Here is an 18,874-nt window from a genome sequence, read left to right as displayed (position 1 = left end):
TTTCAGATTGCCCCACAGTCAAATCATCACGTGCTCATAAAATACTTTATAAAAAGAAAGTATGATTCTGAACCACTGATTAAATCCACATTAAATATTAACAATTTGTAGGCCTAAGATATAATATTGTATTATGGTGAGTCAAATTTTTGATGCTAAATCTTTTTTGCCAATCATTCACGCTAAATCAGCAGAGTCACAGCAGATGTCATGGAACTAACCGTGTCTGTTCGCGGAGATAAGGGTGTTTTCTGATGTTGACAGTCTGAGCTGGCCGTTGCTGCTATCACCAAGAGTCAGTTTCTTCTAGTTGAATCCAGTTTAAAATGCAAAGTTGTTTTGCAAAGGGTTAAATATCAGATGACCTATATTAGCTTGTTTAAGAAGTCTTTTGGTATACAGTGAAAAGACCTTTCTCACATCACAAGCATGCTTTATTTTATGACACTAATGCAAAACTCTTTACCATAACTGTTTAAGGACAAAACATATTGTTTACTGAAGGGCTGACTCGATGAAATTTAAAGCTCAGATTTTTCTTTTTCTCTAGAGGTATTGTCACAACAATGGCAGTTTATTTACAGTCAATCAGAGAATCACATTACCCTTAATCCAACTGTCTCATTTAGTTTTACTCAAATTGCTGTTTGGCACACTAATAGAGGACATTCTGTCATCATAGCAAATTTGTAGTCTCTAACTCAATCTTTCTAGCTTCACAAATTGCTCAAAGTTCGCCTTACGTTTGTGCTAATGACTTTTGAACCATAAGGGCTGGACATTTTTGTTTCTGATTTCTTGACTCAAGGTGATTCGATTGAACCATATGTTCACGCACAAACAAATTTTACGTATCGAGTGTGAGAAAATAGACATAAGGCTGTATCTCTGCAACGGTTTATATTTTGACCAAACTTGATACAGTTCATTAAAAGCATGAGGCTACATGCTGCGTTTCGGCGCAGCACCACCTACTGGTACGGATGCTATTTTTGCTTATAACTGTTTGCCCAAAAATCATGGAAAGTGGTTAGCTATGCTCAATTGTATATCCAGTTTTTTTGGCCGTCGACCATTTGAATTTTGTAGCAAAATGCTGTTTTATTTTACGAAACTCAGTAAAGTGGTAAAAGTGGTTTAGTGGTAAAATTAAATATTTACATGCTTATAACTTTGGATTTGAACTTATTTTTCAATGAGCCATATCCCTAGATTCCTAAATTCTTGCTGAGCCCAATGATTCCAAACATGCTAGGTTTCACCTTATGGTTTGTTCAATGTTGTGATTTAGCATAAAAAAGACTGTGGGACTGGCCACTTGGCGGTGCTATGATTTAAAGGTCCTATTCTTCGCGATCCCATCTTTCAAACTTTAGTTAGTGTGTAATGTTGCTGTTAGAGCATAAATAATACCTGTAAAATTATAAAGCTCACGGTTCAAGCGAGATATTTTATTTAACAGAAGTTCCCTTTCAAAGCCTACAGTGAATGGCCAGTTTGGACTACATCCGTACACTTCCTGCTGTGATGACGTCACTAGAACCGTTTGTTGACTAACCCTCCGCCCACAAGAAAACGCAAAAAAAGGGGCCGTTGTCTTGTTGCCCTCTCACGTGGAGAAGAGCGCGCATTCAGCGCTTGCATCACCCCATTATGGTAAGAGGCGGGACCGTTCCAGGCAAAGTGCGCTAAGCTGCTGTCCAATCACAACACGGGAAGCGCTGGCCCAATCAGAACTCGTTACGTATTTCTGAAGGAGGGACTTCATAGAACAAGGAAATCATCAGGCCGTTTTCATAGGCAGTAAAAGAAATGGACAGAGCGATCCCATAGACTTCAACGGCGGAAAATGAAGTCAATTAGAAGCACTCACTTCCTGATGGCTGAGCGAACTGCGCAGGCTCAGACTGAGCTTGATGACGTAGATGTGACGTAAGCAACCTGTCTGACAGCTGTAGGTCTTCTAGTAGTTGTGGAAAGTGAAATCTGAATCACGTTGTTTAAATGTTTTCTCCCGTTGCTTTTGGATCACTATCGGCTTCTCCCCATTCTTCTACCTTGACTTTATCGGACTTTTTGTTGCTTTCATCCGAAAAAAGTACTTTGCTGCTTCTCTGTAGCCCAAAGTGTCTTGACCTGGGGAATGCGGCACCTGTAGCCCATTTCCTGCACACGCCTGTGCACGGTGGCTCTGGATGTTTCTACTCCAGACTCAGTCCACTGCTTCCGCAGGTCCCCCAAGGTCTGGAATCGGTCCTTCTCCACAATCTTCCTCAGTGTCCGGTCACCTCTTCTCGTTGTGCAGCGTTTTTTGCCACACTTTTTCCTTCCCACAGACTTCCCACTGAGGTGCCTTGATACAGCACTCTGGGAACAGCCTATTCGTTCAGAAATTTCTTTCTGTGTCTTACCCTCTCGCTTAAGGGTATCAATGATGGCCTTCTGGACAGCAGTCAGGTCGGCAGACTTACCCATGATTGCGGTTTTGAGTAATGAACCAGGCTGGGAGTTTTTAAAAGCCTCAGGAATCTTTTGCAGGTGTTTAGAGTTAATCAGTTGATTCAGATGATTAGGTTAATAGCTCGTTTAGAGAACCTTTTCATGATATGCTAATTTTTAACATGCTAACAGGAATTTGGGGTTTTCATGAGCTGTATGCCAAAATCATCAGTATTGAAACAACAAAAGACCTGAAATATTTCAGTTGGTGTGCAATGAATCTAAAATATATGAAAGTTTAATTTTTATCATTACATTATGGAATATAATGAACTTTATCACAATATGCTAATTTTTTGAGAAGGACCTGTGTGTGTGTGTGTGTGTGTGTGTGTGTGTGTGTGTGTGTGTGTGTATATATATATATATATATATATATATATATATATATATATATATATATATATATATATATATATATATATATATATAATATGTATGTATGTATAATCCCAGATGAGCCCCCATTTGTCATTGTTTATTGAAAAGGGAGACATCAGAGTCCAAATATGTATTTAATTAATACAAATATTTAAGTCTAGGGTTTCAATTATTAAAAAATAATAAATGAACAACAGTAAATAAGCAAACAATTTTTCCGAAAAACAAGGTGAAGGTCCTGCTCCTGAACACAAATGCAGGATAAGTTTAAGGCTCCTTCTGTATTTGTATTTAATAATACATTATTATATATAGAAACAAAGTTGTTTATTATTGTTATTCATATAATGTATTAATCTAATTTATTAATGTTGTAGTATTTATATTTATATCATGTTGATGCTATTTTGGTGGGTATTTTCTTGTTGCTTGCTGGAAACAATCCTATAGTTTCCAGATTAAACCAGTTGTGGATATATTAGAGAGAGGAACATAAAGTTCAGCCAAGAGTTGTGTCATAGTCATCTTTCGATCTGTAGGCAGTGCTGCTTGTCAGTGTGAGTCACCCTGGACAGTGACCCTTCCGGAGCATCTACAGTAAATACAAGGAAACAAACACTCCCCACAGTCCTTTGCAGTCAAATTCATTTTTCCCATATGTATATATTTTATAAAGTGTCTTTAACTTCTATGTACTAACTTTTAATAATTTGATCCAATGCACATACACCAATCAGGCATAACATTATGACCTTTCTAATATTGTGTTGGTCCCCCTTGTGTTGCCAAAACAGCCCTGACCCGTTGAGGAATGGACTCCACTAGACCCCTGAAGGTGTGCTGTGGTAACTGGCACCAAGATGTTACCAGCATATCCTTTAAGTCCTGTAAATTGTGAGGTGGCCCCTACATGAATCGGACTTGTTTGTTCAGCACATTCCACAGATGATCGATTGGATTGAGAACTGGGGAATTTGGAGGTCAAGTCAACACATCAAAGTCGTTGTTAGGCTCCTCAAACCATTCCTGAACCGTTTTGCTTTGTGGCGGGGCACAATATCCTGCTGAAAGAGGCCACAGCCACCAGGGAATACCGTTTCCATGAAAGGGTGTACATGGTCTGCAACAATGCTTAGATATGTGGTATGTGTAAAAGTTATATCCACATGGAGAGCAGGACCCAAGGTTTCCAAGCAGAACATTGCCCAACACATGACGCTGCCTCCGTCGGCTTGCCTTCTTCTCTGTGCATCCAGGTGCCATGTGTTCCCCAGGTAAGTGACACACACACTTCCTCACGTGCATCAATGAGCCTTGGCCGCCCATGACCCTGTCGCTAGTTCACCACTGTTCCTTCCTTGGACCACTTTTGATACTGACCAATGTAGACTGGGAACACCCCACATGAGCTGCAGTTTTGGAGATGCTCTGACTCTCGTCTGGCCATCATAATTCGGCCCTTGTCAAACTCGCTCAAATCCTTACACTTGCCCATTTTTCCTGCTTCTAACACATCAACTTTGATGACAAAATGTTCACTTGCTGCCTAATATAGCCCACCCACTAACAGGTGCTGTGATAGAGATAATCAGTGTTCTTCACCTGTCATAATGTTATGCCTGATCGGTGTATTGTCTACATACATGTTGTTTTTTTTACATTGTACTTATATTTAAAAATACCTGCATGTAATTACTCTGATGTCCTTTCCCTTATACCTTAACCCACTCTTAAAGGACAACTCCGATAAAAAATGACTCTTCGAGACTGTTTTCCAAGATGGCGCCTGCGTAAAACGGTAATGGACTGTCTTTATAATGTATCTTCTTATTAAACTGTTTGTACACTTACAAAGTTCTCAATGTTTCGGTTTGCATATAGGGACCCTTATGCTACAGTGTTAGTGTGAGGCTATTTTGAGCCGCCTTGTTAGTGGTATTAACTATCGATTTAATTTTACTTACTCTGTGCCCCATAGACAAGCATTATAATGATTTATAACAACGTGAAAGTAACATGCTAGCATTATTTATTAAAATATGGCATCCTACAGAATAAAACAATTCTGACACAAATATAATTAGTAGTTCTGTTTTCTGTTTTTCACCTCAATAGCAGCAAGGGTTTTACAATACACAATAAAACTAAATAAGTATTGTACCTAATGATGATGATTCTTATAAATGTAATAATTTTCATGTAAGGACATTAAAGACACATAATATAAAAGTGTGACCAATACATTTAAACTGACTAGTAACAACACAATATTAAAAGATAAACTTATATACTTTTATAAACTGCCAAAAGTCTGTCAATGAACTATGAAGATGAAAGCAAGCATATTACAGAAATATTATACAGTTGATCCTTTCATGATGTCAGCCTCTCCTTGAATGCCCATGAGGGCTAAATTCCTCCTCGGAAATCAAATGTCAGACCAAATGTGGACGTCTTTCAGTAAAAGATGGAAAAATGCTCCAGAGAGAGACCTTGTGGGAATATTATTCATACTTTTAATCCTGGCTGATGGAGTTCTGCTTTCATGGAAAATAGTAATGTGAGAATAATATATTTAGGTTTCATAGATTGGGATGTGTTACCCGGTATCCTTTAGAAAATACACAACCTCTATTTTCCCCACACTGTTTTCATTGTCAATGTTTTCATTTAAACTGCAATAGATTTAGAGCTTCTTGAACGAGGCGTCTCATGGTGAAAGTGTCCCTCCCTTGTGTTTACTCCCAGTGTGGCTCTCTATAGGTCACAACAGGCCGTGATAAACACTGGAAACTGTCTCGTGCACTCTGCTGATTATGGTTCAGTCTAAAGACATTCACTGCGAGCTCATTTGGTAGCTTTTTTATTTTTTTTGCTGTGATCAGCGTGTTATATTTGTCTAGTTACACCTTTAAATTTAAATTTTCACCTTTTATAATTGATCAGTTGATGGTTAGATATGTGTTTTATAATATACAGCTGAAGTTGGACTATGTTCAGTCCTCTTAAAGCATTTAAAAATATCTGTTTTGATGCTCATGATCATTTATAAGATATTAGTAGTACAGTTAAGTAAAAAACTGGCTCCTCTAGCAGGGTTGACCCTAAAGCAAGGTCATTTTGTACAAAAATATGCAGATGCCTCCACCTTCTGGACAACAAAGGATTTGCACCTTTTGTATTTTATCTATCTATCTATCTATCTATCTATCTATCTATCTATCTATCTATCTATCTATCTATCTATCTATCTATCTATCTATCTATCTATCTATCTATCTGTCTATCTGTCTATCTATCTGTCTGTCTATCTATCTGTCTGTCTATCTGTCTGTCTGTCTGTCTGTCTATCTGTCTGTCTGTCTGTCTGTCTGTCTGTCTGTCTGTCTGTCTATCTGTCTGTCTGTCTGTCTGTCTGTCTGTCTGTCTATCTGTCTGTCTGTCTGTCTCTATATATCTGTCTGTCTGTCTGTCTCTATATATCTGTCTGTCTGTCTGTCTGTCTCTATATATCTGTCTGTCTGTCTGTCTCTATATATCATCTATCTATCAGTCTGTGTCTGTCTGTCTGTTAGTATCTGTCTATCTATCTGTCTGTGTTAGTATCTGTCTATCTATCTGTCTGTCCCTTCGTCTGTCTGTCCAATTGTAATTTTCAAATATGACTACGATTAAAGGGATAGTTCACCCACAATTAAAATTATTTAAAATAATTTTTACTCACTGACTCTCATGTTGTTCCAATTAACCTGACTAAATCTTCAACTGTATTGATGGAAGAAAAAAATCATAGAGGTTTGGAACAACACATGGGTGAGTAAACTATTTTTGGGTGAACTATCCCTTTAACTATGAAAACACCATCCATCGTTCCATCCATCCAGATGAGCAAATCGTTTAAGTCCAGTCCTCAGTGAGTCTAGCAGTCTAGTTCAGCTTTTAAATTGACTCCGAGCCAATGAATATAAAGTAACCACAGCCCTCAAACTGATGAAAAGCTCTAGCTTACAGCTGCCAACATATGGAAGAATTTTACCCTCAAAGAACTCTGGGATTTTCTGGGAATGAGTCAAAATAAACAAGTTTACAAGCGTGCCCTCGGATCTTTCTAACAAATGACACTAGATGAGTATCACGGTCTGTTTAGTGGCTTGTTTTTACCAGCGCAATTTGCCATGGTGACATTGAAGGAGGCATCCAGTTCATCTCAAGAAATTAAAGACAGATCAGCCTAGAAGAATATAAAACATCAATCCTCTGGGTTTATCTGGTAGAAAATTATAATGAAAAATCGCCTCTTGCCATAAAGCTTGTGCTCCGTGTCGGTGCTTGATGATGTTGGACTTACCGTCAGTGTGAGCAAAGCCGCAACACGCTGAAACAATTTACGGTACATCCCCGCCAGAGCAAAAGAGCTGAAATCAGCAAAATTACTGTACTTGATCGAGGGTACAGAAAATATGCTCCATGATACAGTTGCTAATTTAAATGAAAGAACAATGTTGGCTTCTGTCACATGGGTTTTTTCTCTTTTAAACACAATCTATATTGTATTTGTATTTGAACAATCAATCCACGGTAGTGCCGAGATGCATAATGAGCTGAGCCCAAAGAAATGGAAACTCACAACTGCACTTATGTGATCTTTGCTAAATTGGATCACAGTGTTTAGATTGGATTATTTTGTTAACCAAAACTGCATTTTGATATTTTAATATTGAAGTAACCGACTTCCTCATAGCATGATGAAACCAGCAAAAATGGAGATTGTGTCGCTAGTTGTACATCAGGGAACAGTCATCAGATCTGTAGAACAAAGGAAAGCCCTCCAGGCCCTTCTGAGATCCAGCCAGTCTACTGGGAATCACTTGCAATCCATTTCATTTTTAAAGAAGGTCTTACATCGGTCCTTTTATCTTTAAAGCCCTATGGGCCTTCTTACCAAACATGCATCATTTACAGAATGAAAAACATTATAAGGAAAAGGCCTTTGGGAGAGACTGAGCTGTGATTTATAGGAGTAGCATTGCTTCTGTTGTTTGCCTGTCATTCCAGAACAAAAACAACAGTGGCACTTTCTAAATAAGTGTGAATTAGTATTATAACACTATAAGTACAGCATTCAAATTTATAGGGAAAAAACAAAAGAAAACAAAACTACTAATTATATTTGTCTCAGAACTGTTTTATTCTGTAGGATGCCATATTTTAATAAATAATGCTAGCATGTTACTTTCACGTTGTTATATGTAATAATTGTATTATTTTGTCTCTTTTAATTAGAAAATGTACATAAATGGAGATTCTTTGTAGAAAACACTGACCCAAAAATGACCCATGTGCATAATAGCACATAATATAACTCTTTTCATCTCAATAATGCCTCATATTGATCTCCCGGGTTCCTTTCTTCACTGCAAGAGATAGTAAATAGTTCATTTTCTATCCATTTTGAGAAGAAAAAGCTTTTGCTGAACAAATCACTGGAAAGAAAGAACTGGAAAGTACTGTATTTCACTGTACTTCGGTTCATTACTTATGCAAGTCTGCTGATTAAAATCAGCTTCGAAATATCTCATTTTAATATCATAGGACAATTCCCCCCGACTTTATGTACAAAATAAAACAAGAAACTTCAATACATCTTAAGTGGACTGAGAAATGGGATATTTGATTGACATTTTCAATATTTTTTTGTACTTACACATTTATTTAAATTAAAATATAAACACAATATTACAATCAGTTTTTTAATCACACATTTAAATAAAAGCAAACATTGTGCCTGCTCTACATGCCTTAAATATATACATTAAAGGTTTTGTTTTTTTTGTAATTTACAAATTTAGCAAAATGCACTGTGGTTCATAGTAATCCATTATGTCTCTATCTGCACTGGTAGTGTCCGTACCACTGTCATAAACACAATGGATCAAGAGAATATGAACATATATCATGTCATGTGGTGTCATTCATCTGAAACGGAAGGCAGATGCCGCCTTGACTTCCACAGAAAGATCCTCCGTTTCAGAAGTAGAGATGCTCCATCAAACTTCATTTGTTCTTCAAGCTGAGAGGGAAAGCAAAACAGATGTGCCTGTCATGACTTTGCTTTGGGTAATGTTTTTTTTTTTTTTTTTTAAGCATTTAGTCATTTTTATTTTTATGAAAATTGTTTTTAAATTTAGTAATTTTTTTAATCATGCATTTAGTCCAATTTACTGGCTAAAAACGCTTAAGTCGTTGCTTAAAGTTATGTAATATTTAGGAGGATCAATATAATACACTTGACTATGTTTTCAGTGGTGTATAAACCTTACATTCATTATGTTGTTATTACCTTAGAATGAAAATACGGAAAATGGAAATACGTCTGGATCGTTCTTAGAACGGTTTGGCTCGACGGTAGAAAAGCAGCTTCATTTTAGCAAACAAGAGAGTGTAACATGAAAACAAATATTTCAATATTATAGGTTATATAGATTTAAACATGCATCAATCAAATACAGTCATTGCACAAATGTAATATAATATTGTGACATCTTTACATTTTATTTATTAGCATATTTACAATGTGAAATTCTGACTAGAATGTTACTTAGTTGAAGTTTACTTAGTATAGTTTTGTGGAGATGAAAACTGTAATATGTTTGTGTGTAGCTGATTAATCTGTGTAGGATTTGTTTTGTGAGTCATTTAACTCAAAAACTCTTCAGTTTAACCAATACAGTCATGGTGATTAACCATTATACATTTTATGATGGCTAATTCAAAAATCATAAGTTTCCATATTGTCATGATCCCAGCCTGTGCACCTCACATATTCCGTGTGTGGATTCCTGGACTTTTATGTGGAAGTGTTTCCTGTTTCTTGTGCTTGTGTTCTTTCAGTCTAAGTTTCCCGGTCTGTTCTGACTACCCTATGTTTGTGTATCTTGTGGATTTCTACTATTAAATTACACTGCACATGGATCATCATCTCTGCCTGCTTCTTTGACCATCTCGAACGTTACAGAACGACTGACCAAAACAGAAAATCACATTGTCTGTTTTTTAAAGAATTTATTTGCAAATTATGGTGGAAAATGAGTATTTGGTCAATAACAAAAGTTCATCTCAATGACTCAATACTCCAGAAGGTTTTTACACACTGTTGCTGGTAGTTTTGGCTCATTCCTCCATGCCGATCTCCTCTAAAGCTGTGATGTTTTGGGGCTGTCACTGGGCAACACTGATTTTCAACTCCCTCCAAAGAGTTTCTATGGGGTTGAGATCTGGAGACTCCAGGACCTTGAAAAGCTTCTTACAAAGCCACTCCTTCGTTGCCCGGGCGGTGTGTTTGGGATCAATGTCAAGCTGAAATACCCAGCCACGATTCATCTTCAATACCTTTGCTAATGGAAGGAGGTTTTTACTCAAAATCTCACGATACATGGCCCCATTTATTCTTTCCTTTATATGAATCAGTCGCCCTGGTCCTTTTGCAGAAAAACAGCCCCAAAGAATGATGTTTCCACTCCCATGCTTCAAAGTAGATTTTTTCACAAGATTAGTTTTTACCAAAAAGTTCTATTTTGGTTTCATCTGACCATATGACATTCTCCCAATCCTCTTCTGGATCATCCAAATGCTCTCTAGCAAACTTTAGACGAGCCCTGACATGTACTGGGTTAAGGAGGGGGACACTGCAGGATTGATTGAACCCACAGTTGATTTCTTCACACCAAGCTGCTTACCTATTGCAGATCCAGTCTTCCTGGTGCAGGTCAACAATTTTGTTTCTGGTGTCCTTTGACAGCTCTTTGGTCTTGGCCATAGTTGAGTTTGGAGTCTGACTGTTTGAGGTTGTGGACAAGTGTCTAGGAATGCACACAGGGAATATTGGTGCATTCAAGTCATGTCATAAAGATCATATTTACAGATTGAACACATGAACGAGGTCGTAAATACCAGTGGGAAGTTCGGGATTTTCTTTAAGCCCCTATCTGTATATAAATGGTATACTGCCATCTTGCTTTGACCAAAGAGACTTGAACGCACATGTCATAAACATGACTTCTCACCTCAAATACGAACATCCAAGGAGGACTTGAACGCCATATGTGACAGAGGAACACAGGCTTGGATCATGACACATACAAACTATCACATTTAACAAATTCATATAAAACCTCGTAAATTAGTTAAATTTTGCATAGTTTGTTTCCGTATAAGTGTGTTTTATGTGCTTAGTGTGAACTCAAAAAACACTTTGTCAATGAACATTTTTATTGGTAATTTCATTAACACTGAATGAAAGGGCGTGTGATTAGTGACCCAAACAGAACCCCGGCAGTGACACTCATTGTTCTCGTATTGATCCGTCATTGAATTTCCAATTCCGGTGTTCAGTACAAAACTGGCAGCAAACGCTCAATTGAGCCGAGTTTCAGAGATTCGGACACTGGCCTCCGGACAGATTTCGGACTCCTTGCACTCAGTCAAGTGATTAGTTTAAATGTGTTTTCAAGGTTAGTGGAATTGTAATTTTAAAGATGAACATACTAGAACACAAAAAGCATGATGGCAAACGACCAAATCCCCTGCTCTGTTTGGCAGCGTTTACTGAGGTAAATAGTTCAAAGGGAGTGTCTAAGCACCCATGACTAAACATGCCTACTGAACATATGCATAAGCTTTCGTTTCAAGCCAAGCGTGCATGAGTGCTCGCGTTCCCAACCATAATCACGTATAAGACATAAACAAAGGCATAGATGCTAAAATGACATTTCCACTTTAAATTCTTATACATTTTGTAAACTATGGAGGCCAGACTTGTTTGGTAACATAACTTAATTCCTCTATCCTTTAATAAAATGTTGTAGCAGTTATATTAGAGGTGTTTTGTTTGTGAACGAATCTGTGTTGTTGTTGTTCTTCTTCTTCTTCCTCCTCCTCCTCTTCCGTTCCGAGTCTGACAGCTCATAGAAGTGTTTGCGGGAAAGTTTGGCACACTGATAGAGGACAGTGTGAATATTAACCATAGCAAATTTGGAGTTTCTAACTCGACCCCTCTAGCGCCACCAGCTGTCCAAAGTTGCACTCACGTCTATGCTAATAACTTTTAAACCTAGATATCATCTTTTGTATTTTGTCTTATGTCTTTTAAAGGGCTAGAAACAAAATTTTGTCAAGACGATTTGATTGCACCCTATGATGTAATTTTCCATCATGAAAAAGTTTCTGCCATTTTGAGTTTTCCACAGAATCTACTTTTTTAAACTCCTCCTAGGCCGTTACTCCGATTTTTACTAAAATGAAACCAGTTCATCTTTAGACCATGCTGACAAAAACTTATGGAATTCAAGTTCAAACTGTTCTCGAATAACATGCAAACTAATTTAATGAAGAGCACACCAAAATGAACAGAAGGCTATGTCTTGTTTTAGCATATAACATTTTAGCGTATACTGACCAAACTTGAGCCGCGTTTCCACCGCAGGAACTTTTCCCAACCAGGAGCTTTGGGGTGGTACTCTGTGTGTTTTGACCTCAGGAACCAACGTCTAAATGAAGTTCCGGGTAAATATTTCCCCCTCCAAACGGCCCTGCACGCGAGGTAGTACTTTTTCAAAGTTCAGGAACTTTCGAGGGCGGGACTTGGGCGCTGAACATGCTGATTGGTTTAGCATTTTATTTCAACCGGCATTTTTAAAAGTGTTTTGCGAGGTTCGTTCTGCGTTCAGTAAATATCATTCTTGCTCTCTGTCTGATGGCGCGCGTTCGTCTCAGCCATCTCACGTTCAGTGTCCGTAATAGCTGATATAATATACATTGCCATTTTAAATCTAGCTTTACAAGCTTTCTGAATATGCTAGTGCTCTTTTCTGTTGTTGTTAATAACCTCTTTAGTAAACCTATACACAACCAGCAAAAGCAGCACATCTCTTCCATACACGTTATTAATTTTTTTACAGTCTATTTTTCACCATGTAAACGACCTGATCGATTACTTTTAAGTGTGCGTCCTTACATGACGTGACAGCCCGCGCTGCGCTCATGTTGACAAGAGAGGTTTTCTGAGGGGTAAACTTTTTATTTCGTAAGTTATGAAGATAATGTTGGAATAATGGAACAGCGTATATTGCCCCAGGCAGTTTTTACTTTAACTGCGCCTGACAGAATATTTTTTTTCCTGAGATGATTATTACACTTTACAACAAATAAATAGCTTATGTAATACTGTATTAGTCCTGGTGGCTGTTAAGAGTTGCTATGGCTACAGTTAACACATTCCAGCTGGTGGAGAAAACAGCGGCGACATTTTTGATGCGGCAGACAAACTACATGTCACAAAAGGATTGCGATTGAAAGTCATCACATGTAAACACCAGATCGGTTTAGATAACATCTCATGTAAACACCAGATCGGTTTAGATAACGTCTCATGTAAACACCAGATCGGTTTAGATAACGTCTCATGTAAACACCAGATCGGTTTAGATAACGTCTCATGTAAACACCAGATCGGTTTAGATAACGTCTCATGTAAACACCAGATCGGTTTAGATAACGTCTCATGTAAACAGTCCACTAAATCTTTCAATCGGAATGACAAAAAAGTGTGCTTGTAAACGTGGCCAGTGTCGCGCAAAAATGATTACTGTCCATCACTGACTTGGAGGAGCAGTCGCGCACAGTCCTACATCACCGGACTAATTTGCATAATCTTCACGGAACTTTAGATCGCGGTGGAAACGCAGACAGTTGCAGGTCTGGGGGGAGAAAAGTTCCTGTAAAAAAAGTTCCTGGTACTAATTGTTCCGGGTAATTTTAGTGGAAACGAGGCTTTGGTGTGTTGTGACATCCATGACTTGAATTTACCTGCACCGTTTTCGGTGCAGTGCCACCTAGTGGCCAAGAGATATGAAAAATTTCCATTGTTGCTTAACTTCTAAACAGTTTGGCCAAAAATCACAAAATTAGTCTCTTTGCAGCATGCCGAACAATACCCAATTTTCCCATATTGGCCTTTTCAGTCATCGGACATTTTTTATTTTGTCCTAAAAGTCTGTATTTTAAGAACGCATTAGTGTATTATGAAACTAAGTATGTGTTTGTTGACATCATGGTCTGACAGTTTAAGCAATCGCCACCTTTTAGTCACAAGTTATAAATAAATTCCCACCAACAAAACTTTTGATTAAACTAGCCTATTGTAATGAAACTCAATAGATTCTTAATAGACTCCTTGGGTCATGCCAAGAACATATATACCAATTTTGCCATAGCTGGCAGAACTTCCTGTCCGCCATTTAAATTTTCTTTAAAAAAACTTATTTTTTTCTAACTTCCTAGTAACTTCTTTAGAACATGCCGGCAAAACGTTATAGATTTCATGTTGATAGATGAAACCGTTTTTCGCATATACTGCATTGACAACGTTGACTCTGCTGTATCTCTGATATGCTTTAGCACATTGGAACCAAACTTTGCATATGTCATTGTCACCTTGAGGCTGATTTATACTTTTGCGTCGAGTGTACGCTGTGTTTCAACACATCAATTCTACACGGACCACAAGGGCTGTGACTGGTCTGCCAGAACTGCTCCCTCAGGTCAATAAATATATTTTTTTTTTTTTTTTTAAACGCAATGGGTGTGTGTCCAGAAATGGCATGATATTTTCATCCTTACATCTGCTATACAACACAATTTTTAGTCCAGAAATTCTTTATGTTAGTGAATAAATACATAGATCTGCTGTGAGTGTGTGTGTGAGAGCTCTTGATGGTCTAGTGGTAGAATTTCTGTTAAGTGAGCCTGAGGTTCTGGGTTCTAATCCAACAGTGCATAGTTTATTTATTTTCTCATTAAAACCAAAGATGTTAGTCAGTGATTGTATATCAAGAACAGGTAGCCTGACGTGATCATGCTCAATTCTAGTCAGAATGAGTCTGAAATTGGGCTGCTCCATGGGGCATGCTTCAACCGAACCAGGAAAGACATCAATTGGATAGACCTACAACCAATCAGAGCAACGAAGCGACGCATTGTCAAATGTCAACATAGTTCAACTGCACTGTGTTGCCAAGTCCGCATTTTTTTCCCCGCGGGTTGTTTTCTATGTCCGCGGGTTGAAGCGACTATTATGTGATATATAGACCCACCCATGAGTGCGAATTGTAGCAGGCAACCTTGCCAAAATAACTCACATTTTACCCCCCAAACACCATTTTTCCCCCGGAGAACCCCCCGAGAAGCTATTGTTTAGGGCTAGTAGTTGGCGGTTTTGTTGTAAAAACTTGGCAACCCTGTCTGCACGTGAGCTGAAATCAGGCTGGAATACGCGATCTTTGCCGGTGTTGTAAAAAAATTAATTAATTTAATTATACACAGAGTAGGCCTACTTACCCGACATGATCATCATTTCTGAGAGAAATTGTGAAGGTGAATGCATAAACAAACAAGCTCTCCGTTTAGGATTCAAACAAATATAATCCAAGCCCCTTTGATGATGTGCATGATTACGTTACTGTTGATCATCTGTCCATCATCGTCTAAAGCCCGCCCTGATGATTTCATTGGTCCGAACAGTTTCTGTTCGGGGATAATTACTCCTCTATGGTAGCCTAGAAATCTAGACGCACCCTAGCGGCAGCAAATTTAATTTGCCCGCAAGTGTGGTCTAGCAACTCTCAATTCCTATCTGAGCTGTATTCCTCAGAATCTGGACGGCCCAATCACATCGTGTAGGTAGGCTATAGAGTCGGCGGGCGGGGCCATAATGACGACGGCCGAGTTGCGTTTGCGTGCTTCTAGTAACACAGTCTTTTAGTAAACACAGAAACTGGCGAACGGCGGCGGTCTTTCGAATCAGCTCTGCCCGCGCCTCCGGAAGACTTGGAGTTAAACTTTTCTCTGAGAAAAGAACAAAGAGCGGCACTGAAGTCATTCTTAAAAAGGGAAGATGTGTTCGGAGTTTAGCCGACCGGATACGGCGAATGTTTAATCAGTCAGCGAGCTCCCCTTCACCGTCGTTGCTCCGGTTGGTGTAGCGCTATCCTATCGCGTGCAGAGGGAGTTTGAAAGACAACCGTTTATCCCGCCCCTCGGACTGAGCCCAGTCTATGGTGAGTTTCCAGACCAAACATCTTGATGTGGGTCTGGCTTGTCAGGCTACCTCTATGGAGCAAGGCCAGACCAAACTGCCCGACCTAAAAAAATTGTGGGCGGGGCTAAGTTCGGCTGGCATCCAGGCTAAAGAACAGGGACATTTGGGTGCATTTCCTTTTGTGATTTCAAGGGAACGAATAAAGTCTCCGCAACAGCAATTGATTGAAATGTTTGTCTGTGTACGGGCCACCAATACTGAAAACAGCGGCCACGAGCACTCTGCAGGATTTCAAAAATGCATTCCAGCGCCAGATCGCCTCTTATTTAACTACTAAAGCAACTAGAGATGCCTAATTTGTATTAGATACATAATTTCAAGCTGCAAGAAAAGTCACTGTCTATTTGCTGCTATCAGTGCTACTACTACTCTGACAATGTACACAACAAGCTGTTGCTTCTTCGGCTTTTGTCTTGATACTGTGGGTTACACCATGGACACTGCCTACTAGCGGTCTGTATGTGAAATTGCACGTTGATGTAGACAACAATGCAGAAGTGTAAATGAAAACAGACATGTAACTTGCGCCGTAGGTCCGACACAGAAGTATAAATCAGCCTTTACGCCACAGCACCATTTATTGGTTGAAATCATATTCAGTGACTGTACAGTGACTGTATTTTTTATTTTTCAGCTACTTTGCCTTAAATAATCTTAATGTCTTTAAGTGCTCATTGTTGCAGTTGGTATGACGCTCCCAGCCATGTTTGCATGACTTATCATGTTCTTTGTGCTTGACCCCCATAATTGCTGCTTGCAGCTATATGTTTCGATTATTATTATTATTATTATTATTATTATTATTGATCCTTAATTATATTATAATGGTTCTTTTTTAATTGTTTTTAATTAATATTTTGGGTTACACTTCATTTAATGTGACATTGTCACAGTGTAATTACACAAACAAATAGAGTAATATTAACTACTGTACATGTACTTACTATAGGTTTGGATTAGGGCTTGGTTTAGGGTTCGTTACTTGTAATTATGCATAATTTACTGTTATTAGTACAGTAAGTAAATGTAACTAAGTCACCTTAAAATAAAGTGTTATCATATTTGAGGAAACATTGAACCACTAGTCTACAACTGTTTTCAACATTGAGAATAATAAATGTTTCTCGAGCATATAATCATGATATTAGAGTGATTTCTAAAGGATCACGAGACGTATGAAAACAGTTATGAAGCTGAAAATATCAGCTTTGCATCACAGAAATAAATTACAATAGATATATATTACAATAAATAGTGGTGTGATTGTATAGCCTTTGAGATTAATCTCCAACAGTTGACATGGTGGTTTTTGTTTGGTTATGATTTTAATGAATCAAATCTAAGTATGATGTAACCAAATATAGTCTGAAACTACAAACAAAAGTTAAGTGTTGATGATTAGTATTCATTTCCCCTAAAGCCTCTCTCTCTCAAGATTCAGCTGCATTAAATCAGCAGCTCCTGTGATATCCGAGCCTCAGGGTCCCATACATTGAGGGCCGTCCTTGTGTGTACGCTCATCGCAGCTTGTGCATGCTTTTGAACCAAAGGGCGAGAGGGTGGAATAATGCCACTGCGTGCCATGCTGTGACAGTTTGGGCACGCCTGCCGGTTCCCATCATGCATCTCACATTTCTTCTCCTTTATCTCTACCTAATTAACATTCCACGCTGCCCAGCACGCTATGCTCTGACCTTGCCTGCTCCAATGCAGCCTCCGCATGGAAACTGTGGCCCATACGGTACTATGAGGACATGGTCCAGTCAGGCAGAATATTGATTCAGATATTGATCATGTATACGACATCCATTAACTTCCCTCGGATGAACACAATATAAGTTAAAGGAACAAGCCGACTTTTTGGGACTTAAGTTTATTCACCGTATCCCCCAGAGTTAGATAAGTCCATACATACCATTCTCATCTCCGTGTGTGCCATAACTCTGATGCATCCACCGCTAGCCTAGCTTAGCACAAAGACTGGAGGTAAATGTTGTGATGTGTATAGTTACGTTGTGTACCAAGACCATAGATTGTAAAAAATATGGACGTAGTGTCAGTGACGTCACGTATAGGATTCTAAAGAGCAGTTTTGAAGCGTAAAGTAGAGACGAGCTGTTGCAATCTTGTTAGCGTATCATCGCGCATCACTCCGGGATAGTAGAAAATATGAAAAGGGTTGGGACGTAGGGCGGAGCTGAGGTGACGTGATGACTAACAGACAGCGGATAAATGGCTATCCACCTGTCAATCAAAGTGCCCATGCCCTTAATTATGCAGAACTTTAAGGCTTTATATAATGTAAACGAATGAGTTATAAAAAAAATTCACCCCTCTCACAGTTGTCATGAAGGGCAAAATTAGCTGTATAGACCAAAACCACAATTTGTACCAGGCTGTAAACATGTTTTATTCTGCTGTAAAGTTGGGCATTTTAACATGGGGATCAATGAGATTCTGCTCCCTTCTAGAGCTTGTCCCTAGTGGCCAGTCGATGAATTGCAGTTTGATTCACTTTCATATTGGCTTCAAAAGAGACGGTGGGAGGTTGACACTTGACTAAGACTAAAAGTTGAACTACACTCTCATTCCTGTGTAATTATCAAGGAACTTTGCTGTAGTACCATGGGTGCAGTAGACAATGATATTACACAGGGCCTGAAAATAGGCAAACTTCCATCATCATCATAACCATTTGTGACAACCTGCATGGACAGGGAGCGTGCTGGGGACTATTTTCAAGCGATTATTTTCAATCGAGGCGTTTCAGGGAGTTCAGAAACAGTGCGCACTGATACACACCAGTACGTGGCTCTCAGTGAGTGTCTCTTTAAATGTGTT

The 18,874-nt window shown here is 38.7% G+C and overlaps 1 protein-coding gene across 2 annotated transcripts in view; it reads right to left on the bottom strand.

The window, feature by feature from the left end:
- Positions 1–8,114: 8,114 nt before the first annotated feature.
- Positions 8,115–18,874, bottom strand: part of LOC137062885 (zinc finger matrin-type protein 4-like) — a 47,893-nt gene continuing 37,133 nt past the window's right edge. For both annotated transcript variants that reach the window (XM_067433826.1, XM_067433825.1), the window contains one exon: positions 8,115–8,950. In XM_067433826.1, the coding sequence (XP_067289927.1) occupies positions 8,935–8,950 (16 nt within the window). In that variant the 3' untranslated portion in view covers positions 8,115–8,934. The remainder of the gene's footprint in view (positions 8,951–18,874) is intronic.

Source organism: Pseudorasbora parva, chromosome 23 (assembly GCF_024679245.1).
Source record: "Pseudorasbora parva isolate DD20220531a chromosome 23, ASM2467924v1, whole genome shotgun sequence".
NCBI lineage: Eukaryota > Metazoa > Chordata > Actinopteri > Cypriniformes > Gobionidae > Pseudorasbora > Pseudorasbora parva.
Note: the sequence above shows the minus strand (reverse complement) of the source record. Positions and strands in the feature narration are given on the sequence as shown.